This window comes from Puma concolor, chromosome B3, assembly GCF_028749965.1.
Source record: "Puma concolor isolate L17-30 chromosome B3, mPumCon1.1.hap2, whole genome shotgun sequence".
Lineage (NCBI taxonomy): Eukaryota > Metazoa > Chordata > Mammalia > Carnivora > Felidae > Puma > Puma concolor.
Window position 1 is genome coordinate 108,565,268 of NC_141672.1, and position 24,666 is coordinate 108,589,933.

The following is a 24,666-nucleotide window of genomic DNA, read 5'->3' on the forward strand; positions in this document are numbered from 1 at the left end:
CAGGGTTAAACAAACATGGGGTTGTTTTAATGGCTGAATTACAGACTGATGATAGTAGAGCTCTGGAGGAAAGTGGGTAAGCCATAAGTAAATGTGAATGTGTTATGCTCTAAGCCTAGCCACAATTGCAAAGATTGCAGAGGTAATAAATTATGATGCTGGAAAGAACTATGCTTTAATAATCCACTATAGTGCAGATTCAGTTGGCATTCCCTTTTCTAGAAATCCTTGCTGCCCCTCATAATAGAATTATTTTCAGTACCATGTTCCACTGCCTTATTCACTTATTCACTGTTGTATCCCCAGTACCTAGTTTAGAGACTAGCACAGAGAAGGTAATAAATACAAGTTTTTTGAATGAATGAACAAAGATGTGCTACACTAGTATTTACTGTAGGCCAAGATTTCTTAGATAGTATTGAGAATTCCAAACATTTTAACAAAAATTTAGAATTCTAGACGTTTTCAGAGGTACCATTTTTCTTACTCTTCAGGGATTATGTTTCCTTTACCTTGTGGGTGTCATGTTTTCATAGTTCCTACATCATGCCTTCCTCCACCCCACCTCCCACTCCCACCCTCATTTTGCTCTTCCTGTTATGAAGTAAGATCTGTGTAGACTTGATGCCAGCAATGGTTGTTCCTGTTGGTACTAAACTCTCTCTCTACTTGGGTAAAGGATGTATTTTCTTCTCAGATCTACAGCTAAATGACAGATTAATGTGCATACCTTTCTCTTTTCAACCCGAGTTGCTAGGAGGCATTTACTTGGTACAGCTCTGCTTTCCTGGGATGACGTCTTCTCTTGTAACTGCACCCTGGTTCTTTGGTACTGTCTTGAGAGAGTAGGTTAAAAAGTACAATTTGTCTTGTCTCTCTGTCATGTCTGTAGCATTTACCTGTTGTAAATCCACATTGTAGGATTCATTGTGCCACCACTGGTTTGCTCTTTGTCATCTTAGGAGCTTTCTTCTGTAAATGGATGTAGAAAGCTATCCGTTGGATTTTGCTTTGCCTTCAAGAACAGAACTCTTACTCTTTGTCATAGTAATACCTGGATGGTATCTGTTGGCTTCTAGATTTTCTAGCTGGTACACTTTCCAGGTCTCATGAGTCAGGAGATTGGAGAGTTATAAATTGACTTCTCTACCCTCCCCGCCTTTTTTTTTAGCCAATCCCTGTTTCATGTGGTAAGCCTTTGGTATTTATCAATACAGTGCCACCAGTCTTATATAAAAATGTGAAGAGTTACTTCACGTTCTGCTGTTAGGGGTTTTAGTAGTGTTGAGTCAGGGTAAAATTTTTTCGTGTGTGTCTTCATAGACATTTTAGTGAAAAGTGGGAAAGGCCACACTGAATTATGCTATTTTGAGTTCAGTAAGGCTTATTTAACTGAAATTAAGCGGGTTGATTGAGTCATCTCTCTGAGGATTGTCTCCTCTAGTTGCAATATTTGTCTTCTATCCTAATGTATTTTTCCTAGTTCTGCTTGCTTTTTTCTTTCACTCCTAATCATAATAAGACGTTTTCCCCCCAAACGTCAAATGACAAGGAATCCATATTATGTTTAGTAAGGACAGGTCCTGTTAATAGAGGGCTTATTCAGCCTTTGCAAGTCCATGTTGAGTCTCTGATAATTCAAGAAGAAGCAAAGACCAAGGGGGTGTGAGTAAAGTTGTGCTAGAGTTTGAATCTGTTATGTGCCAGGGCCTGTATTGATTGAGGGAGGATTGCCAGCTGGCAGTGGTGGTAGAAAGAAGTCTCTGGGGAATGGGAAACTAACTCTAGAGGTTTCCTAGTTAAGACTTAACACGGAATCTCTGGGCAATTGGAAATATTGTACTCTCCCCTAGGGAGATGGAGCGGGAATTAACTTTTCCCCTGGTCCAATGTGACTTGGTTAGAAATACAATTGAACCTGTTTGTCTTGTCCATTGTGATGTGATAGCCCCCTAGGAACAGTCTGTTTTGTGTGGGAGTTTATTTCAGGCTGTCTCCTTGCCTGTATTGTTTCCTTTAACAGCTCTTTAAATTTTCTTTTTCCAGCAATGATGTTGTCCACTGGGCATGTACTGACCAATGTGGCAGGTCTGAGAACATAGCTGAAGCTGAAAATAGGAAAGCTGGGGGCAAGGAAGAGCCTTGAATCTTGAGGTGGGACGTTGACTCTAAGATGTCCTTGAGCAGTGGAGCCTCCGGAGGGAAAGGAGTGGATGCAAACCCGGTTGAGACATACGACAGTGGGGATGAATGGGACATTGGAGTAGGGAATCTCATCATTGACCTGGACGCCGATCTGGAAAAGGACCAGCAGAAACTGGAAATGTCAGGCTCAAAGGAGGTGGGGATACCGGCTCCCAATGCTGTGGCCACACTGCCAGACAACATCAAGTTTGTGACCCCAGTGCCAGGTCCTCAAGGGAAGGAAGGCAAATCAAAATCCAAAAGGAATAAGAGTGGCAAAGACACTAGCAAGCCCACTCCAGGGACTTCCCTGTTCACTCCAAGTGAGGGGGCAGCTAGCAAGAAAGAGGTGCAGGGACGCTCAGGAGATGGTGCCAATGCAGGAAGCCTGGTTGCTGCTATTGCTCCCAAGGGCTCAGAGAAGGCGGCTAAGGCATCCCGCAGTGTAGCCGGCTCCAAAAAGGAGAAGGAGAACAGCTCATCTAAGAGCAAGAAGGAGAGAAGCGAAGGAGTGGGGACTTGTTCAGAAAAGGATCCTGGGGTCCTCCAGCCAGTTCCCTTGGGAGGACGGGGTGGTCAGTATGATGGAAGTGCAGGGGTGGATACAGGAGCTGTGGAGCCACTTGGGAGTATAGCTATTGAGCCTGGGGCAGCGCTCAATCCTTTGGGAGCTAAACCGGAGCCAGAGGAAGGGGAGAATGAGTGTCGCCCGCTAAAGAAAGTCAAGTCTGAAAAGGTAAGAGGTGGCCAGATCTGGCTGCCTACTGCCAGTCAGAACTGCCCTGGACTAACCACCAAATGCTTTGTGCACTCTGTGGGAGGCTCATTAGTTTGTGGGTAATGACCAATTACAAGGTCAGAGCAGCTGGTAATGATAATGTGGTTTTGTTCCAAATTAGGGGATTCTCTACAGATTCATTAACAGCGGGCCTGGGCATTTTGGAGAATATCTATTGCTGGGGGCAACTACTTGGTATGACTTCTAAGTCAAGTGGAGAAACTCCCACCTTGTCCTAGTCCCATCACCCTCAGACACTTGTTGCTGGAGACCAGCATCAGCCTGTATGTGGTTTTCTCATCTTGACTGGTATTTCATCTTTAGAATTATTGATGAACTTACTAAGCGGATGATAGGCTTTCAGTGGAGAGCTGTTCTTAATGGGATAGATGGTGCTGCTGGGTTTCTGGAAGAAAAAAGGTTAAATAAGTTTCATGGCATGATATCTATCAGGTGTTCTATTGGTGTCTACCAAAGAGCAAAGCAGAAGGTAAATAAGGGAGCAGGAAGTACTGACTGTACTAAGAGGTACTTAATCAGGCCTTATGAGTTGGTGTTGTGGCTATGCATGTTTGGCCTTGAAAGAGATTCTTTGGCCACTAAGAGTATGGTTCTTGGCCAAGAATCTCCCTCAACTATTGGTAATCAAAGTGTCCAGGTGGTTTAATAGCTGCCAAACAGTGTAATGATACCTTACCTTCTGCTTGAGTTGGAAGGACAGGTGCTTACAGCCCCAGGAGGGGCTTTCCTCCTCTGGGAAGATGATCTTAGTTCATGTCTCAGGAAATAGAGCTTGCGGGGCTGGAGCAGAGTAGGTGTGAGTCTGGGGTCAGCTCAGGCTGCTTTAAACTTCAGCAGCTTACAATTTCCTGCAAAGCGGCTGGCTTGGTGATGAACTCTTCACTGGCTCTTGATTTTTCTGCTTTGTGTTTGCTCACCCTGTGCTTTCAGCTGATCCCAGCAGATGCGGCATAAATTGGTTTCTCTGTAATTACATCAGCTGCAACAGGGAATACCTATTTCCATATGTAAGTGTTAATAAATAGAGGCTGGATGTGTATGTTTGTGTGGTGGTGTCCTCTCAGTGCCTGGATTCCAGTGGTAGCTTTTGCTTTCTTTGCCTTAGGTATTTTGGTCTTTGCCTCTGGCACATCTGTAGCTCTTAGCAACATCTGGGCTTCCCTAGTAACAGGGCTGTGAATTTTCTTCCACTTATAACACAATGGTTCATTCCGTTTCACCACAGGCAGCTGCCAGAGAAGCTGCCTGTTTTTAGGTGACAGATGCTATAGTCCACCTCAGAAGCGTCAAGTTCCAGCTGGCTACTGGCATGGCTCGTCCTGTGCGGGCTGTGATTTACCATTTTCTCTGGGGGGCAGATGGATAATACTGTTTTAAAGAGGCCTAGGAGTACCAGGAGTTCTTGCTTCTGTTCCAGGCCCATTAGACTGTTCCCTACATCTGGCTGCAGTAAACTCTTGCCATATATCCATGTTCATAATCATTGCTCTTCCTGTGCTGACAAGTGGCCACTTCTGAGAATGGTCTTCCATTTTCCTTTCGGTTTAGAACTTTTGAGTCATGTCACAATCATGTAGGCCCAGTAGTCCTCTACAGGTAAAAGGATTAATGATGCTGAGCTTCATGTTAGTTTTAAGTCTAAATGTCCATGGTAGTCTCCAACAGAGTAGCAAATGGAACTTATTTTCTCTTAGATGTCCAGGGACCGGTTGGGTGGCTGCCCTTCACATTATAATTGGGCTGAAAGATGCAATGTATTCAGCTAAGAAAAGATCTTGGTGCCGGAGAGGTTTGTCCTTTAATAATATAACTGTGCTATATAAGGCTTGTCTCCCAAGGAGACTGAAAATGGGGCAATGGAATGAGAGAGAAAAGGGAGAGAGACTGTGGTTCGGTTTTTGGAAGAAAGATAAAATTGCTGGGAAGTACTTTTAGAAGCAGAAAGTTTCTGTGCAGTTTGATGTTACTGTAAGCCAAACCCTGGTTTCTCAATTCCTTTCCCTGTTCTTCAACCCTTCTGAACAGTTTGGTTCTGGGGGGTGCCGTTCCAAAGCCTTTTGATTGTTGAAATAATTATTTAAATAAATGTTTGGAAGTTGCTAGGAGATAAAAACACTGTGCAGAGAGAGAGTGTTTCTGGAATGGGAGGAGGGAAAGACTGAAGGGGAAAGAAGGCTAGGAGTCTTAAAGCAGAAAAGCTTTTGAGAAACAAGGACTCCAGGGTTTAGGGCATAATAGGGGCTCATTGTTTGATGATTACTCCTATAGCTTGTAAGTTGAATCTGTGAAAACTTCTTTTAGGATTTTCTGTCTGAGATACGGGCTTGCCTATGGCTTCATTGGTTTGGAATGTTCCTTCTATGTGGGGACAACCAACAGAACTAAAACAGCAAAACAGATGTTTTGATATAATCTAGGAATTATATACTCTGAACTGGGAACTATCATGAAGAAAGAAAACTCATAAAATTTGGGAAGTGTCTTGACTGGTGTCAGAAGACAAATAGAGTTTGTGGTATAGGATAGAATTGTCACATGTCTCCCATTGGCTAATGAGGGAGCTTTGAGTATTCAAATTATCTGCCTCAGGACCTTCTTTCTCATCTAGGTAGGTATCTCAGGCTATGGCTGAGGGAATTACCTGTCAGCCAAGGATGTGGATTTCCCTTCATGGCATCCCACTTCAGCTCCACCACACCTTTCTCTGGCAGGGCTTTCTGTGATGTTTCCCAGAGTTCTAGGAGAGACCAGAAATGGCTCTTAGCGACTGCTGCTGCCCTAAATTGTTATTGAATACTGCTGCTCCTACTTCCTGCCAGCTGAAGAGATGGGGGAGGGAATGTTGAGGAATAAACAAGAGCCTTTCAGCTCTTGCCTGTTCCCTTGCCTTTGGTTTGATTGATAGATTGTTAAGTTAGGGATGGAAGGGGAGGTAGGGAGGAGGAAGCGTGCCTGCCTGAATGTTCCAAGCTTAGAGCTTAGTGCTTGCATTGCCAGTCTGACAGGCAAGAAGAAAAGAATTTATAAACCACAGAAGGCAGTGATGTATCTGTGCTGAGTCTGTCCTGCCGTACAGACTCTTGTGAAAGAGTCTGGGCTTAAACTAGGAATTTAAGGTGAGACTCCTTATTTTTTTCAAATCATATGAAGTAACCAGTAGGCTCTAATGGCTAAGGGATCTATAGGTTTGCAACCAGAAGCTCCCCTGGGCTCTTTGGCTGCTGTTTTTGATCTTGCAAGGTAGGAACAGTCTGCACTGTGCTTTCCCCTTGTTTGGGGTCTCAGCTTCTGCTACTCTCAGAAAGTTACATGTATTACCACTCTCCCCCCACCCCCATTAGTTTAGGATACAAAAAAACCCAAAAAACCATTAAGTGTGTGCTCTTTGCTCTTTCCCCCTCTGATCATGCTTGCTATCACATCCTGTGTTCTAAGAGCATCTTCCTTTGCCCTTGGTTTTGTTTTTCCTGCCCTAGTTTATGCCTTCCAGCTCAGTTCTCTCCTGTTGCAATCTCTCATTGCCCAATCAAGGTCAGGTCTCTTTTATTCCTTCTGATACAAGGCTTTTGCTCTTAACGCCTTCCTCCTTCAACTAGCTGTTCAATCTCAGCTATTGATGGCATAGCAGTCAGCCTTTCCTCCTGAAGCCAAATGCCCTCCAGCATTTTTCTTCATGGAAAAATTAAAAAAAGTTGATATTTATGTGGGACAGAGATGCAACAAAGCCTGAGCTTAATTTATTTTTTCTTCAGTAGCTCTGTTTTCCATCTGGGTGTTGTAATTCAAGGAGGGCCCACAGGGAAATTATCTTGTCCAGTCTCCTCATTTTATGGAAGAACCTAAGACCAGGGAGGTCATATGACATGCCTAGGCTCTCACAGGTAGTCAGTGACAAAGCCAGGCCTAGAGACCAGGTTTTTGGTGCCCAGGTTCTTATAGCATATTGTTACTCAGGGGTTTGTTAAAAGTTTTCAACTGTCAGGAGGGCTTCTCTGTTTGCCTACTCTAAAGACTACCTTAGAAACATTGGGTGTAAATTTCCAGATACTCTTGAAATTGTTTTCATTGTTTTTCCTACTGATTTTAACATTGTAGAGGCTCAGTAAACAAAGGATCCTTGAGTGTGAGTTTCTTTGGTATGACAATGATGTTTGCAGAGAACTATTTCAGCTGGTGTTGAACCTATCCTATTCTATATAAAGAGGGAAAGTTACTTTTAAACTGCTACTTTGAGCTTGGTTGTGTGTGTGTGTGTGTGTGTGTGTGTGTGTTATGTTCTGGAATATTGCATTCAAATTTCCATTGTAATCATTGAGGCATTGCCAGCTCCCTCATCATTTGCAATTGTGAGAAAGAAAAAAAACCTGGTGCTTCTTGGACCTATCACTAATAGGGAGACCTTAAATGTATTGTAGATATTAACTGTTTTGAAAAGACATGATATACTGTTGGATACCATTATTCATTTGGTACATTAATCGAGTGCATTTTATTTTTATTTATTTGAAAGATTTTTAATTGAAGAATAGTTGACACTTTGAGTGCATTTTAGATTCCAGGTATTGTGCTTGGTGCTGGGTACATATAGTGAATAAACAGAAGATCCCTGCTCTTTGAACCTTACAGTTTACCATCTACAGTAGAGTTCCTAAATATATGGCCCATAAAACCATGTGTATCACATCACCTGAGTGTCAAAAATGCAGATTCGTGGACCCAACCCCAGTTCTGCTAAGTAAGTTTTAGGGTCTCTCCAGATAATTGTTACATACTTAAACATTTGAGAACCATTGTGAATTTTCTTTATAAGGGGGGTATTGGACACCACTTTTGAGTTAAAACACCAGCCTTCTTTCTAAATTTAAATTTCACATAAACTCTGGAGCCAGACTACCTGGTGTGTATCCCAGCTCTGCCACTTATTAACTGAGTGTTCTTAATCAAGTTACTTAACTGTTCTACCTCCATTTTTTTCTTCTGCAAAATGAGGAAAACAATAGTTCATAGGGTTGTTGTGAGATTAAACTACTTAATTCATATAAAACACTTTGAACAGTGATTAGCATTCAGTAGGAAGCCCTGAAATAAATACTGAATTCGTAGGAAGCATTCCGTAAATGTTAGAAAAAGAAAAAAACATGATTTAAGTTAAAATATGTCTCAGTATGTCCTAGGCAATAATGGGCTGAAATACAATAACATTCCACCTGTATAGGAAGCCCAGTATAAATAGATAAAACATATTGGCTAAGATTTTGAGCACTGTGCTCAGAAGTTCCAAGCCTAGGTTGGGGAATTTCCATGCTGGTGATGTGTTCTAAAGCCCCTGGTGTTTATAGTAGGGGTTGGAGAAGGGGGGAGACCAAAAATTGGCTTCAAAAGATCTAGAAGTAGCCTGTTGAATTTCATTATTTCATATAAATTGAGTTTCCTTTCTGGCCATATCCCTGATGTGGGATTGGGTTTTTTGGATAGATGTTATTGTGGGTTTGCCAGCACGCGCGATCTTGTGTATGCTGGAAGAGCACTAAATGCTTTTTGTTTCTACACAAGAGTGCATGGAAAATCTAAGTCCTAGTTCTTAATCTTCCTCCCCTAGTGTGAACTTGTATTTTTGCCATTTGGGTATAAGAGCTTTTACCAGCAGAGCTCATCCAGGGAGGCAGCAGGGCTTGGGCTTTCAGGCTGGAGGTGGCAGTAACATACACAGCTGAGATCCTGCCACTGCTGGCTGTCTGAGCCCTCCTCTCTGTGGTTTTCACTCTTCAAGCCATGCTTGAGTAACCCGCCTCCAGAGCTGCTGACAGGGCCGTGTTCAGAGGCCTTGGAAATTACACTGTTCATTTCCTTATCATCCCCTGACCTGCAGTGCAGAGCCTTCTGGTGCAGGAACAAGGCAGAAAAAAATCCAGACGGCTCCCAGCCAGCATGTGTCAAGGGCTACAAAGAAGGAAATTGGACTTGCTCACTTCAAAACCGTGGGGTTAGGCTTTGATTTTTGGTTCCTGCCGAGAGTTATTTGTGTGTGTGCGCGCATGTTCTATCTCTGTGTATATGTATAGAATGAGGCTGTGCATGGCAAAGCTGTAGAAGAGGAGCATCTGAAAGTAGAGAGCAAAGGGAAGATTGCTTTTCTCTTCAGTTAATTTCCCAGTTGTGCCATTGGGATGGGCCTGGAAGGATTAACATCAGGAAGGTGCCAGGCCATATTAATGTTTTAAAATATATTTCTCTTGGTACAGTTTAGTCATGGTTGACAGCACCCACCCAAGTAAGAAGCTTCCCTGGCTGGCTGAGGAGACATTTTTAACAAATCCTATGCCTGAAGTCATTCATCCTAGATGACATTGACATAATCAATGTTGAAGCTCCCTAAGAAAGGATAGACTTTGGGTTAGTCTTGGGTAAGGGGAATAGCTCTTTTGAGATGGAGGATAGTATGACAAAAAAGAGAAGAAATTTATAGCATTTAGAGATTTTCTGTTTATAGGGCAAAATTCTATTACATTTTTAGAAGCTGTCCTCGATTTTTTAGTATTATAAAACAGTCCACCTCCTTTTTCTTTTGGCGTTTCTCTTGCCCTAGGATACCCAAAGGAAATACTTTTAGGCAGAAGAAGTAAAATGTGGATGGTAAGAGGCTCTTGAGCAGAATTTACAATCATTCTGTTCTTAATTTTCCTTTTTCTGGATATCCACTGCCTTAATGTCATTGGTGATATTAGAACCTTTGTGAAGTGGGGGGAAAAAAGAAGTATTTCAGCTTTCAGACCTTGGAGGTTTTTTTAAGTCCTAAGTGTCTCTCTTGTTAGAAGTACTCTGTAGAGAAGTGTTTTCACATGAGAAAGTGACAGCTTAGGTGAGAGGGGATTGCTTCCTTTTACTTTCTAAAGCAGTAGTCCCCTGTACCAGCAGCTGCAGCGCAGCCGGCAACTTGTTAGAAATGCAAATATCAGAGCCCATTCCAATCTCCCAAATCAAAAACCCTGGGGTTGAGGCCCAGCAATTTGTATTTCAACATTAGCTCTTTCTTTGACTATGATACTAAAGTTTGAGATCTGCTGTTGTAGAGCACCTTCCCCCCTCTTAATAGTGAGGAGCAAATTGGAAGGAGTACCTAAGGGTTTGGGACTTTGAGAGCAGTAGAGGTATTTAAAATATTTAACTTTTCCAAGCTTTTCTGTAATATAGAAGTGAATAATAGTACTGATCTTATTGTGAAGATTAGATCAGATAAAGCACAAAAGCAATCAGCACAGTGCCTAGCGTAGAGTAACTACTCAATAAATGTTAACTATTGCTGATACTGTTACTAGGTATGAGGTGCAAGGTCATTGTGAAATTAAGATGCAAGGATATCTTTAGTGACTTTAAAGAATTAACTCCCTGGTGGTTTTAGAAAGGAATGAGCTGATGATCACTTGTATTCTAACTCCTGATTTCGAGGAAGGCTTGAGGAGAGATTGATTAAGAGCATTTGGAGCCATTGAGGTTTGGAGTTACACTGTTTGATTAGTTTAGAAGCATTTGTTGAACTTTTGGTACAGGGCTGATCTCAGGTTGTAGAACCATGGCTCTTAGCTGTTTCCCATTAAAATCAGAGTTGTGTTTTTGTTTTGTTTTGTTTTGTTTTAATATATACTCAGGCCTTCTGAACCATTTTTTTCAGGATTGAAATGAATGGAACATTGCTTTAGTTTAGAAAGTTTTTTTCCTTCTTTTAATCCATAAGAAGTGCAGATTTCAGCCTTTTGAAAGAATTAGAACTATAGGTAGTCTGAACAGGCAGGAGAAGAATAAGGATTAAGACACTTCTTTTTGTAGACTTGTCACTAGCTGCAGGAAATAAAAAGGCAGTTCCTAGATTTTTGGTAGAGGTCAGTTTTTAACCTGAAATGTTGTCCATTGGGAGAGTATAATTTGACTGTGCCTGAAAAATACACTAATGGAGTATTTTTTAATTTTAGATTATTGGATTTTAGCCATAGTAGCCAATACTAGATTGTGTTTAGATGAGCCAGACCTGGTCATTAAATTTTTTCTTGGTCTTTTTAGTTTAAGCTATAAATGATGTAACATTATAAGCTATAAATGATGTAACATTATATGTAAATAATGATGTAACATTATTTCAGGTGTATGACATATTCAGTATTTGTATATGATGCAAAATGATCACCACAGTAAGTCTAGTTAACATGCATAACTACATATATTTACAAAATTTTTTCTTGCAATGAGAACTTTCAAGATGTATGCTACTAACTACTTTTACATATGCAATACAGTATTATTTTATTAATTTTTTTGTGTGTTTATTTTTGAGAGAGAGAGAGAGAGGGAGACACATAATCTAAAGCAGGCTCCAGGCTCTGAGCTATCAGCACAGAGCCAGATGCAGGGCTCAAACCCATGAATTGTGAGATCACAACCTGAACCGAAATCAGAGGTTTAACTGACTGAGCCACCCAGGCACCCCTGCAGTACAGTATTATTAGCTATGGTCACCATGCCATACATTAATTATATCTCCATAGCTTATTCATTTCAACTCCTTTTCACCCTCTCCTCACCCCTTACCTCAGGCAACCATCAGTCTTTTCTCTGTATCTATGAGTTTGAGTGTTTGTTTTGTTTAGATTCCACATATAAGTGAAATCATACAGTATTTATCTTTTTTTTTAACTTATTTATTTTGAGAGCCAGAGAGAGAGAAAGAGAGAATGAGCACACACAAGCAGGGGAGGAGCAGAGAGAGAGGGGGAGAGAGAATCCCATGCTGGCTCTGCACTGTCACTGCAGAGCCCAACTTGGGACTCGATCCCACAAACCGTGAGTTCATGAGCTAAGCTGAGATCAAGAGTCAGACACTCAACTGACTGAGCCATCCAGGCACCCCTGTATTTTTCTGACTTATTTCACTTAGCATAGTGCCCTCAAGGTCCCTCCATGTAGCTGCAGATAGTAAGATTTCATTCTTTTTTATGAATGAAAGATACTCCATTTTATTTACATATACATATACCACATTTTTTTTAATCATCCATTGGTGGACATTAGGTTGTTTCCATGTCTTGGTGATTGTAAATAATGCTGCAGTGAACATGGGGGTACATGCATCTTTTCAAATTAGTGATTTTGTTTTCTATAACAAACTTGTTATATATATATATATATATATATATATATATATATATATATAACACTTGTTATTTCTTGCCTTTTTTTAAATTATTATTTTTTTAATCTTATTTATTTTGAGAGAGGCTGAGAATGAGAGCAGGGGAGGGGCAGAGAGAAAGGAAGAGAAAGAATCCCAAGTAGGCTCTGCGCTAAGAGTGTCAACTGACCCAGGGCTCAAACTCATGAACTGCAAGATTATGACCTGAGCTGAAATCAAGAGTCAGTGCTCAACTGACTGAACCACACAGGCGCCCCATGGTTTGGTTTGGTTTGGTTTTTTAAAATTTTTGTTGTTGTTGTTTGTTTGTTTGAGAGAGGCAGAGAGAGAGGGAGGCAGAGGATCCAAAGCAGGCTCTGTGCAGACAGCAGAGAGCCTGATGCAAGTCTCAGACTCACAAACCGTGAGATCAGGACCTGAGCCGAAGTGAGATGCTTAACTGACTGAGCCACCCAGGAGCCCCTGCCTTTTTAATAATAGCTATTCTAACAGGTGTGAGGTCATGATTTAATATGGTTTTGATTTGCATTTCCCTGATTATTAGTGACATTGAAGATCTTTTCATGTACCTGTTGGCCATCTGTATGTCTTCTCTTGGCCTCTGTTTTTGTTTAGTAATGGGTTCTTTCCATTAAAGTTTTTTGTAAACTGGTACCCAACTCACTCAACTCAGAGTTGATATTTCCTGTTAGATATGTTTCTTCAGAAGTAAAGCACTTACCCCTGTATCTGAATCAAAGCTTAGTGAAAGGTACAGAGAGTGGAGTAGAAAGGAGGTGTATGTACTCATCATACACCAAGCAAAATAATATGAGGTTAGAGAAATTAACATTCAGGCTGCAGAGTCTTTTAGTGTCGAAGCTTCTCAACTGGCGGTGCATATCAGAGTCACTTTAGAGTGACTAAAAAAGTAAAAGTCCCCTGCTGAAGTAAAACCTTTAGGGCCGGGAACCCCAAACATGTACTTTTTTTTTTTTTTTTTTTTTTTAACTTTTACAGATGATTTTATTGTACCTCTTGGTTAAAAGCCACTGTCATTGTAGAAGTTGACCCTGGTTTTTTGCCATTTCCAGATGGAGCTATGCACTACACTTTAGATATATGATTCTCAAGTGTTTTTCATCATGCTCAAGATTCTCCTCCAACTCTCCTTTTTCATTTCTCAGTCATTGTGTTGGGTTCAATCAGTTAGGAATACAGTTAGAATGACTCTAACTTCTTGTTACCCCCTTAATTAGGAGAACTAATTACTGAGTTTCTCATAGTTATAGATTTTAAGTGAGAACATCCGTAACATTGTTACTGATTCAATTTTAAATTATTCCAGAATTTTTAAGGCAAATTTGAGCAAAATTCTTAAGACTACATTTGGCATTTGACTATTTGTGATATTTTAAAAAACATAAATTAGAAGGGAGCAGAAGACAGGTTTAGATAATCTAAACTTATTGCTAATATAAAAGCAGTTTATTTCCTTCATTCCTTCCTTCTTCCTCTCCCCCCTCCCCTTTCCTTCCTTTGAGAAAGAGCATAAGCTGGGGAGGGGCAAAGGGAGAGAGACAATCTGAAGCATGCTCCAAGCCCATCTCGTAGCCCAACTCAAGGCTTGATAGCAACCCGTGAGATCATGACCAGAGCCGAAATTAAGAGTCAGATGCTTGCCAACTAAGTGCTCCAGTTTATTTTCTAATCTGTTTCTGAATGTATTTCTGTGCTTATTAATTAGACGATAGGTGTCCCTAATTTTCTGGAAATTCATGACCCCAAAATAATGCAGCTATCCAATTAAGACCTTATTCCTGAGCATGTTTCTGGACACACTGATTTTAAACATGCTGTTTTTAGAAGACCGAGCATCACCTCACATAAATAGAAGTCTCATCTATTTCCTTTTTTTTTTTTTCTTTATACTGCATACTACTTATTTGAAATCAAGAAGAGAATTAAGTGTTTTTGCGTATAAGGTATTTCCCTGCTCGGATTTTAAGTCTCTGAGGAAGAATAATTAGAGTGCTACAGTTGCTTTCAGAGATGAACACATATTTGAATATGCTGCAAATTCAGTTCAGAACATTATGGAATGCCATATTTTGGCCAGAATTATAATTATGTGACCTTAAATTCTCATATAATAAAATTTAAAATGTGGTTTTGAGTACTAGCACATGTATCACCTATGCTTTCTGAATTTACGTTAATCTCTACTTTAGATGGATCCTTTTAGGTCTTGGAGTATTTCAAATACATATATCACTGAATAGGAAGAGAAAAAATGGCAAATGTGGGAAGAAGTCATCATACGATGTGACTACACATTTATATACACCATATTAGACTAGATCTTAAATCCGTCAGTATGCAGATTCCTAAACATCTGGTAGAGTGTCTGTTTGAGATAAAATATGCCATAAGGCATTTTTCATTTTGCTTATACATATGTGCTTAGATTGAGAATGTGGAGACTTGAAATCAAACAAGCTGATTGCTTATAACAATTTCAGAAAGAGGTTGAGAAAATTTTTAATTTTTGTTTATGTCTGATATCTGTCCTATCCTTTCCCATCTCTTACAAGGATCAGGTTCTAAAGTCAGGGTATGAAGTACTTGGTCAGAAAATACTCGTAAAATCACTTAATATGACACCATGTTGGGAGATTGACATACTGGCTTCATAAATTCAACACAGTTTTTTTTCCATCATTGAAACAAACCATTATTTTTTTGTTGAGGTCTCGTGTAAAACCTGGCTTGTGTTTATGGACTGTATTGATGAAGTGTGTTTGTAACTAGAGTTACCCTAATCCTGGCTAAGTACTTACACTATGAGAAGCACATGGGATTGAAAACCAGATAAGTGAACGGCTGTTCAAGTCTACCATCTCTGGCTCGCTCCAGAGTGTATACTCAATGACTGGAATAACCAAGAGGCCTATACCTTTGAAATTGTTCTTTCTTTTCTTTTAATTGCCAGCCACATAAAGTTTTTTGATTGTGGTAAATGTATATATCCAGTTATCTATTTAGTGTACCAAATTATTTTATGGCAGAGGAAATCTTGGGGTCTAGGTTTCTCTATGTAGTGGAGATTCATAGGTCCTTGGATTGAATCCGGCTTCATATAATGATTATTTTCTTCTTGTAGCATTTACTTTCCAAGTCTAACTTTAATGTTCTTCATACCCACAAATTCTTTCTCTTTAAGTTCCCTTGATCAGTGAAGAAATAGTCCATTTCTATATGGTAGCCTCAAGTCTTAGCCTTGAATTAAACAAGAATTATTTTATAGGCATCTGAAGAACGAAGCTATTCTCTTCTTACCGACATAACTATCCCTGAGCCTAGTCTCTCTTAAGCTTAGTGTCTTTGGTGACGTCTTTGAGGTACTCTGCTTTCTGTCCTTTTCTGACTTTGAGCTAGAATCTATGCTTTTTAAAACAGCATGTTGTTTTAATTATTTTTTTGTTATTTCTGAGAATCCTGTCTTAACGAAGTGGGATTATATTTAGTTAGGCAGATTTAGAGAGGTCTTTTCTTCCTCCTCCCCCGTTGAAAATAAGTAACCAGGAAAACATAACCATTTGGGGGGGGGTACCTGGCTGGTTCAATCTGTGGAGCATGGGACTCTTGATCTTGGAGTTGTGGGTTCAAGCCCCCACAGTAGGTGTAGAGATTACTTAAAAATAAAATCCTTTAAAAAAAAAAAAAGGACCATTTTTTATGTTCTACATGGGCATCCATCTTGGTCTGGGCACAGCATTGGTTGTATCAAGAAAACCATTATACTGTTGACAATGAGGTTTTACCCATACTTTGAAATTGCTATTAAGCTACTGCTTAGCTACTGCTTAGAGATGGCACTGCTTAGAGATGTGGTATACCTTATTTGAAGGCTTGATGCCCATGCTATGCTTTTAGCTGTACACTAGTGGCAGCTCTTGGACAGAACATAGTTTATAAAATGCCCAAGAGGACGGGTTAAACAGAAGTTTTCATGTTAAAGAGCTAAATAAAAATGATTCTGGGTGTAGGCCAATACATCGCTGAGAAAGAAGAGAAGTACCGTTTGCCTCTACCTAGGAAGCAGTTTGGGCAGGGCAAAGCTCCCAGAAATGGACATTCTAAACTTACTGACTTGGGAAGTTCTGGGTTTTGCCCCTTAGCCTTTGTGAAATGGAGCTTCTTTTCAGAACGGGTAATAGATGTGGAACAGACTTAAAGTCTTAAAATAATACCACTTCCCCACCCTCTAAACACTCCCTTAGAACTAAACAGGTAAGTGTCCAGATGTCACACAGAGGCAAAGATTAATTGTTACTTAGGACCCAAGTTAGGTAGGGCTGTCCCTAGCATCTGCTATCTGCTAGATAGTGACCTGAAGTGGCATTCAGAGCAGAGAAAAGTCTGGGAAGATAGTTGGAAAACAATACAATGACATTTTCATATTTGTCCAAAATTTTCAGGTTTTTCATTTGTTTTTATTCCCTAGTCACATTTCATCCACTATTTCATATCTAATAACACAAGTCAGGAGAAAAGGGCCAGCAAATCCACTTTAATCCTTCCCATTCCCTTGCCCCCATAAAGCTTTGATACTGGTGAAAGCTTGTCAAAAAAAACTGGTGACAGCGTGAGAGGTATGTCTGGAAGTTAGTGGCAGTGAAGAGATAGTGGGGTTGGGCTCTGTGATGTGGGGAATGAGTGCTTGAAAGTAAACTTTGGTGGTTTGTTTTTATTTTTAACAACAACAAACAAATATTTGTACTTTCCTTACCAAGCATTTACTTGCTCTTAGTAAGACAATGGCAAATGACTGGTTTATCTTTAGAAATGGTTATGACTAGGGATTTGAGATTAGGACAGATTTGAGATTAGGGTAGATTAGGAGTTGATAGGAAGTGATGGTGTCTTTGGCCTACATACCTCCCAAGAAACAAAAACACAGTACTTAAAAAAAAAAAAAAATGTTTGTCTATTTTTGAGAGAGAGAGGCAGAGAATTCCAGTCTCCTCACTGCCAGTGCAGAGCCCGATGCAGGGCTCGAACTCCCAAACTGTGAGATTATGACCTGAGCCAAAACCAAGAGTCAGACGCTTAACTTGACTGAGCCATCCACCGGGTGCCCTCCAAAAACAGTACTTTTAAAGGAAACTTAGATTTTAGTGTGGTGCTCACTTAGTAAAAATTATCTTTTTTTAAAAAAAGATTTTATTTTTAAGTAATCTCGACACCTGCCATGAGATTTGAATTTATAACCCCAAGATCAAGGGTCACATATTCTATTGACTGAGCCAGCCAGGCATCCCTAAAAATGATCTTTTCTTAAATATTCTTTTATTGATCTTATCTTAGGGATGGTTCCTTCCCACATTTCTACTGCTTATGTGTTCTGTATCTTTCAAAACCATTTCCAAAGTTCAGGGAACCTGGCTGGCTCAGTCAGAGAAGTGTGTGACTCCTGATCTCGGGGTTGTGAGTTGAAGCCCCATGTTGGGTGTAGAGAATACTTAAAAAAATTTTTTTTTTCCAAAGTTCATTTTGCATGCTACTGAACAATAAGTCCAATGGGGCATACAGTCTAGTAGGAGAGATAGAATGGAAGCAAATAATCACATGCATATCAGGGTAGGTGCAGAGAAAATATCCATGAAAAGGTTTGAGTAAATATCTGAAGGATGAATAGTAGCTAATTTGGAGGAGAGAGTTAAATGATGAACAACTAAGTAGAAAAGTTCCTTAAGGTCTGGAGGTCATGAGAAAGAATTGGAAATATAAAGATTTAGGAGTTATTAATATGAACCAGTAAATTGTAACTGATGCCATACAACTGGATGAGCTTACCCAGGGAGAACATGTCTGTTGAATGAGATGAAAAGAAGAGGGCCCAGGATAGGTCCTTGAGGAACACCAAGAAGGTACTAACTTAAATGGCATGTTAAGAAGTGCTTCCCTGTGAAATGGAGAGCATACAAAACTACAACAGGAACACATGTCTACAAAAACATTTAAAAATCCCATGAAAGGTAGTCTAGAACTTGCTTGGTTCTATAGTCAGATTTGGTTTACTGGCTTGAGTCATGCTTTAAGGGAAAGTTCCTTTCTTGTTTGTGCTACTTGTAAACAGTGAAGGTAATCTTTGTTTTTCTTACTTTAACCACTTCCCATATTTTTTCTGCTTTTTGCTGTCTCTTCCAAATCAGTCTCAACTTCCATAAATTTTACATAATTATAAAGCATAGACTTTGTAATTAGATTTGTATTTGCATCTCAGCACTTAATAGATGTGGAATCTTGCAAAATTACCTCTGAATGTCACTTTTCATATACTATGCATTTACAGTATATGATTATCTAGTAGTTGTAGGCCAGCAACAAATGTGTGTACCGTTTTCTTTTCTCTTCCTTGGAACCTCTCCTGCATTTCTAGGCAGGTGAGTTTTTTCATCTGTGATCACTGAGGCTCTGTCTTACCTCCTTATGGCGTCATGTAATAGCAGCTTTTCTACTAAAGTAAAGGAGTTTTGCATTTCAAAGTCCTTTCTAGAGAGGAAACACAAGAGAGTTTCTGCATTGTTGTAATCTACAGATTTTAGTAAGAGCACCATTGGCATTTGAGACTAGGTAATTTGTTGTGGGGGGCAGTCTTGTGTATAGTAGGATGTTTAGCAGCATCCTTGCCTTTACACACTTGATGCCAGTAGCATTTTCCTTAAATCGAGGCAACCAGAAATGTCTACAGACGTTGTCATGTCCTCTAGAGAGCAAAAATCTCCATTAGAGAACCATTTGCTAAAACGCTGTTTCCTGTTGCGTTACTTACACAGCAGTGTACGTTCATGAAAATGGAGGGAGTTGTATATATAAAATATACAGTTTTCTGTTGTGAATGTTATGTTTCCACAAAACAAAGTGTTTTCACTAAAGGCAATAGAGAACCAGGCTGAACCCATAATGATATCTATCTAGATTTTCACTCATAGTCTAGCCAATAGGGTGTGGAATTAAATCTAGGAAAATCTCTTTTACAAGATTTTCAGAAATAAGTTCTGGACACAGGACAGAGTTGAAATATCAGCAAAACAGGTATTTTCCCTCCCACCCACTCTGCTATTCTGTGACAGCAAAGGAAGAGGATTGCTTTATTTTTGTCACTTCAACTCTTATGACCCCTTTCTTGATGATCACTGAAGTTACTTCTCAAAGTGTTTGCTTTTACCTTTAATATAAAGTCTTTCAGGGGTTCCTGGGTGGCTAAGTCATTAAGCCTCTGGCTTTGGCTCGGGTCATGCATGATCTCACGGTTCGTGAGTTTGAGTCCCACATTGGGTGAGCTTGAGGCCGGCTTTGGGTGAGCGTGAGCCCCACTTCAGGTAAACATGAGCTTTGCTTTGGGTGAGCCCCTCTTCTCCCTCGTCTCCCTCCCTCTCCCCTTCATCTCTCCCCTCCCCCTCCCTCTCCTCTGTCTCCCTCTCTCTCTCTGCCTCCTGCTCACTTGCACCCCCCCTCAAAAATATATATATAAAATCTTTCAGTTTTTATCTTCTTTGTATGGAAGGGTAGAATGCCCTTCTGTATTAGGTGACATTGCTCCCTGAGAATATAGTCTCCAGAGAAGTCTTTGGATAGGACCCAAGCTGAAAGCAATAGGTTAAGTAACACACCTCATTGTCTTGTGAGGAGTCCAAGAAAAGATACTGTTTTGAAGTTTGAAAGATCCTGTAAAGAGAGGGCAGGCCTTGGGCCAGACAGCCTTTGAGGTGGTAAAAACCAACTGAGCTCATAAACAAGAACTGGCATGTGCCAACAGAGTCACTCATCCTGGCTCCAAAGTTGGCTGAGGAGAGAAAAGCGTGGAAGGCTCTGTAAGTGGAAGGATTGTTCTTGGCTTTGGCCGTAGGTTGACTGGAAATAGAGCAGGGAGGGAGCTTGGACCTGGTCTCTGAGGTCTGGGCATTGCCCTGAGAGGAAGAGTTTTTTCCCCCTTCCTTTTCTTGTTTTGTTTTATTTTTTTCCCTCCTTCTTTCTTAGTATTAACATTTCAAGGTACAGGAAATAGTTGGATATTGAGTGTTTTACAACTCTTCTAGAACAGGCTATTAGTATTCTGGTCTGCTAAAACGAAAGAAGGGATTTCACTAGGTAGAATCAGGGCTCATAACTTTTATGAAAGTGCCCTAAACAAGGAACCCTCAGTTTATTTGGAAGTGTTTTAAGTTTTACTAAAATCCAATCATTGCCAGCATGGTTTTTTAAAGAAGATAGACAGCCATGGTGGCTAAACCAAGGAGATCAGTAAGATCTGAAGTTGGCAGCCGAGTGAAACAGCTGAGAACAAAAGAGAGAGCATTGGTATGGGAAAGAGGTACAACTATGCCTCTGGACCCCTGTCCCCTCATTATTCTTTACTGACCCTGGCAACTGCCAAAGCTTGCTCAATAGGGTTGTGGGCTGGGGATTGTTTCTTAATCCCTGTACGAGAGTACCAAGATTCAGCTGCGTTATCTATGCTCTGAGCCTCTGGCACTTGGCTAAGGCACTTGCTGAGGCATCTGGTGACTATAGACAAAAGCCTATTTTGTCAGAGAAAAGATTGGGGCAAAGTACAAGCATTGTTATCTCTGATGCCCTCAGGGTAAACTGTCTACTTGGCAAGTGAGACTGTCTTGACCTTGTGAATTACAGCAACGTTTCCACTTGGTTTTATGTTTCTTTGAGATTATTTTCTATCAGTGAAGTTTGAGCATTTAGGTGTTAAATGCTACTCTTGAAAAAAACTATTTATCTTTTAAAAGTTTTAAATATCATAAAAGTAATAAGTGTTTTATTAAAAATGTGGAAAATGCAGAAAGTTAAAAGGAAGAACAGAAAAATCATATTTAGTTCTATCATTTTCTTAGAATAATTTCTTTAATGTTGTGAATCTGGCTAGATTATTGGTTCAGAATTGGCTTGGACATCATCTATACCTCATGAATCTCAACTCTGTTCCCTTAAGCTTATTTAATTTTCCCACTAGGGAACTGACCTGGTCTGGCCTTGCTTGGCTAGGTTTTATTACATTTGATGAAATCTCACCCTGGAGTATGAAACTCTGTCATCCATATTTAAATTTTTTATAACTTGTCTCAAGCCAAATTTTTATCTTTATCTATGATTGTCTTTTTTTTTTTTTTAAGTTTTGTTTATTTATTTAGAGATAAAGAGGAGAGAGCAGGGGAGAGGGAGAGAGAGAATCCGAAGTAAGCTCCACACTGTCAGTGCAGAACCCAATTTGGGGCTCCATCTCACAACCGTGAGATCACAACCTGAACTGGTATCAGGAGTCAGAAGATTAACCAACTGAGCCACCCAGGCGTCCCTGTGGTTGTCTTTAATGAATATATAGGGGGAAAGGTTTTGTTATTTTTAAAAGCTGAATGTTAACCCACTTTCTCCTTTTGGGAAAAAGGTATCTGTGGTGTCAGTTAACATAATAATTTGCTTTCATTGATGAACTTGGTCAAGAAAGTCTCATGAGATTTTTTTATTGTGTAAATAGAAAAGGGCTATCTTTTGTGGAATGTTGAGACAAACCAAGCTACAGTGATTCTTTTACCCTAGAGTAACATTTTAGTTAAGGCAACTACATGGAAACAAATCCACTTCTTTTTCTGTGTAATTTTTCCATCTGGATTTGTTATATTGTCTAGGCTGGAGCTTCTGCTTATTAGATATTTAGATTTTTAGCTCTTAGAGGTTTGTGGTAAAGAAAGTGGAAATCCTAGCCTAATAGGGAAATGTATTTTGGACATATTTATTATTCCTCCTTAATGTTGAAATGAGATGGGACTATAAGAGACTGATGTTTAAAAGTACTCTTTGGAATTTGCAACATCAGGTGTAGCCATTCCCAAAGGGGACGTTCATTAATATACCCTTATAATAGGAACAGGACAGAAATGAGGAGAGATGCTAGCTGGGTATATTGTAATTTATATTCTCTGAACGTATGCATTCTATACTGATGGGTTGTTATTATAGATTTTCTTTTCATTTAACATGGATTCTCCATATAAAAGGGAGAGGGAGTTTCCAATCAAAACAGTTACTCTAGCAACTCTGAGACTAATTTTTGGAACTATCATCAGCACTTTGGTTTGAAGAAATTAATCATGATTGACTATCTAATGGTAAGCTTTGCCAACAGCCTGACTTAAGACTTTAAGGAAATCTAGGAAAATTTGAAAATCTTCCATGTGAATAACTTAAATAGAAGGTTGAGAAATGATGTCTGGTGGCCTAACCTGTGGACAGAATTTTTGCTTTTTGCATGTTTATCAGATGGCTTTGATATTGCCAAAAAATAGAAAATAATCTTTTTCCATAAAATTGGAAGAAAATTTTGGGATGAGTGTGCTTTACAGGTAACTTATCATCATTATTCAATTCCACAATTCTTTAATCACTTCTAAAAGAAGGCTTTGTACCTATCAGCAGTCTGTCTGTGTGTCTGTCTGTCTCTCTCTCTCTCTCCCTCCCTCCCTCCCTCCCTGTCTTTCTACGTCTGCCTCCCTCTCCCTCTCCCTCTCTCTCTCTCTCTCTCTCTCTTTCTCTCTCTCTCTCTCTGTCACACACACACACACGATTCTCTTTTTCCCACAGCCCCTGCCAATCACTAATCTACTTTATATCTCTCTAGCTTTGCCAGTTCTGGATATTCCGTATAAATGGAATCGTAAAATATGTGACTTTTTATGTCTGGCTCTTTTCACTGAGCATAATGTTTTCAAGGTTCATCCACGTACGCCATTCTTTTTTTTATGACTGAATAATATTCCATTATATAGATACACTAGATTTGTTTACCTATGCATCACTGATAGACATTGGATTGTTTTCACTTTCTGGCTGTGTGAATAATGTTGCTATGAACATTCACTTAAATGTTTCTGTGTAGACATGTATTCACTGCTCTTGGGTATATACCCATGATGGGAATTGCTGGGTCATACGATAGCTCTATGTTTAACATTTAATGGAACTGCCAGACTTTTCCTAGAGTAGCTGCACCATTTTACATTCCCACCAGCAAATATACAAGGATTCTGATTTCTCCTAATCCTCAGCAACACTTGTTATTGTCCTTTTTTTTTGGTTATTGCCATCCTAATGAGTGTGAAATTGTATCTCATTGTGATTTTGATTTGCATTTTTCTAATAACTATTGATTATGAGCATCTTGTCATTTGCTAACTGGCTATTTATATATTTTCTTTGAAGATAGGTCTATTTAGATTCTTGGCTCATATTTTAACTGGGTTATTTGTCTTTTTGTTGAATTGTTAAGAGTTTATATATTCTGGATACTAGTCTCTTAACAGATATATGATTGACAAGTAATTTCTCCCATTTCTGTAGATTGTCTTCACTTTCTTGATAGTGTACTTCTTTGAAGTACAAAAGTTTTAAATTTTGAAATTTAAATGAAATCCAATTCATCTATTATTCCTTTAGTTTTTTGTGCTTTTGGTGTCCTAAAAAAAACGATGGTTTAATCCAGGGTCATAAGATTTACTTCTATGCTTTTTTCTATGAGTCTTATAGTTTTCACTCTTAGATTTAGACCTTTGATCCATTTTGAGTTGATTTTTGTACAAGGTATGAGGTAGGAGTCCAACTTCATTCTTTTGCATGTGGATATCCAGTTTTCCCAGCACTACTAATTGAAAAAGTTGTTCTTTCCTCCTCGTGGATTGTCTTGACACTCTCATAGATTTGTCATTTATGACAAGTCATTTGATTGTATATGTATGGGTTTTTATCTGGGCTCTCAGTTTAGTTCCCCTGATCTAGAGGTCTGTCATAATGCCAGTATTACCATCTTGATTAATATAGTTATGTAGTACATTTTGAAATCAGGAATTGAATATTCCAGCTTTGTACTTTCCAAGATTGTTTTGGCTGTTGTGAGTCCCTTGCATTTCCGTATGAACTTTAGGATCAACTTGTCAGTTTCTACAAAAAAGCTACCTAGGGTTTTGACAGAGATTGTGTTGAATCTGTGGCACAGAGAGTTTCAGTCTTAACAGTTTTAAGTTTTCCAATCCATGATCATGGGATCTCTGCATTTATTTAGGTCCTCTTTAATTTCTTTCAGTGATATTTTGCAGTTTTCAAAAATACAGGGCTTGTACTTCTTTTGTTAAATTTATTCTAAGTATTTTGTTCTTTTAGGTGCTATTGTAAATGGAATTGTTTTTTCAATTTCATATTGCTCTATAGATACACAGTTAATTTGTATTTCTCAATCTTGTATCTTGCATCCTTTCTGAACTTGTTATTAGTTTTAACAGGTTTTTGTGTGTGTGCATTCTTTAGGACTTTGTATACAAAGATCATGTAATCTGCAAATAGAGATATTTTTACTTCCTTTCCAATATGGATTTCTTTTTTCTTGCCTAATTGCCTTGGCTATAACTCCAGTACAATGTTAAATAGAAGAAGGAGCAGACATCCTTGGCTTCTT

At 39.4% G+C, this 24,666-nt stretch overlaps 1 protein-coding gene across 1 annotated transcript in view; it reads left to right on the forward strand.

The window, feature by feature from the left end:
• The window catches only part of ZNF609 (zinc finger protein 609), a 212,236-nt gene that overhangs the window by 24,219 nt on the left and 163,351 nt on the right, over window positions 1-24,666 (forward strand). Inside the window, exon 2 of the mRNA XM_086710928.1 lies at window positions 2,047-2,920. Within this exon, the coding sequence (XP_086567054.1) occupies window positions 2,174-2,920 (747 nt within the window). The 5' untranslated portion in view covers window positions 2,047-2,173. The remainder of the gene's footprint in view (window positions 1-2,046; window positions 2,921-24,666) is intronic.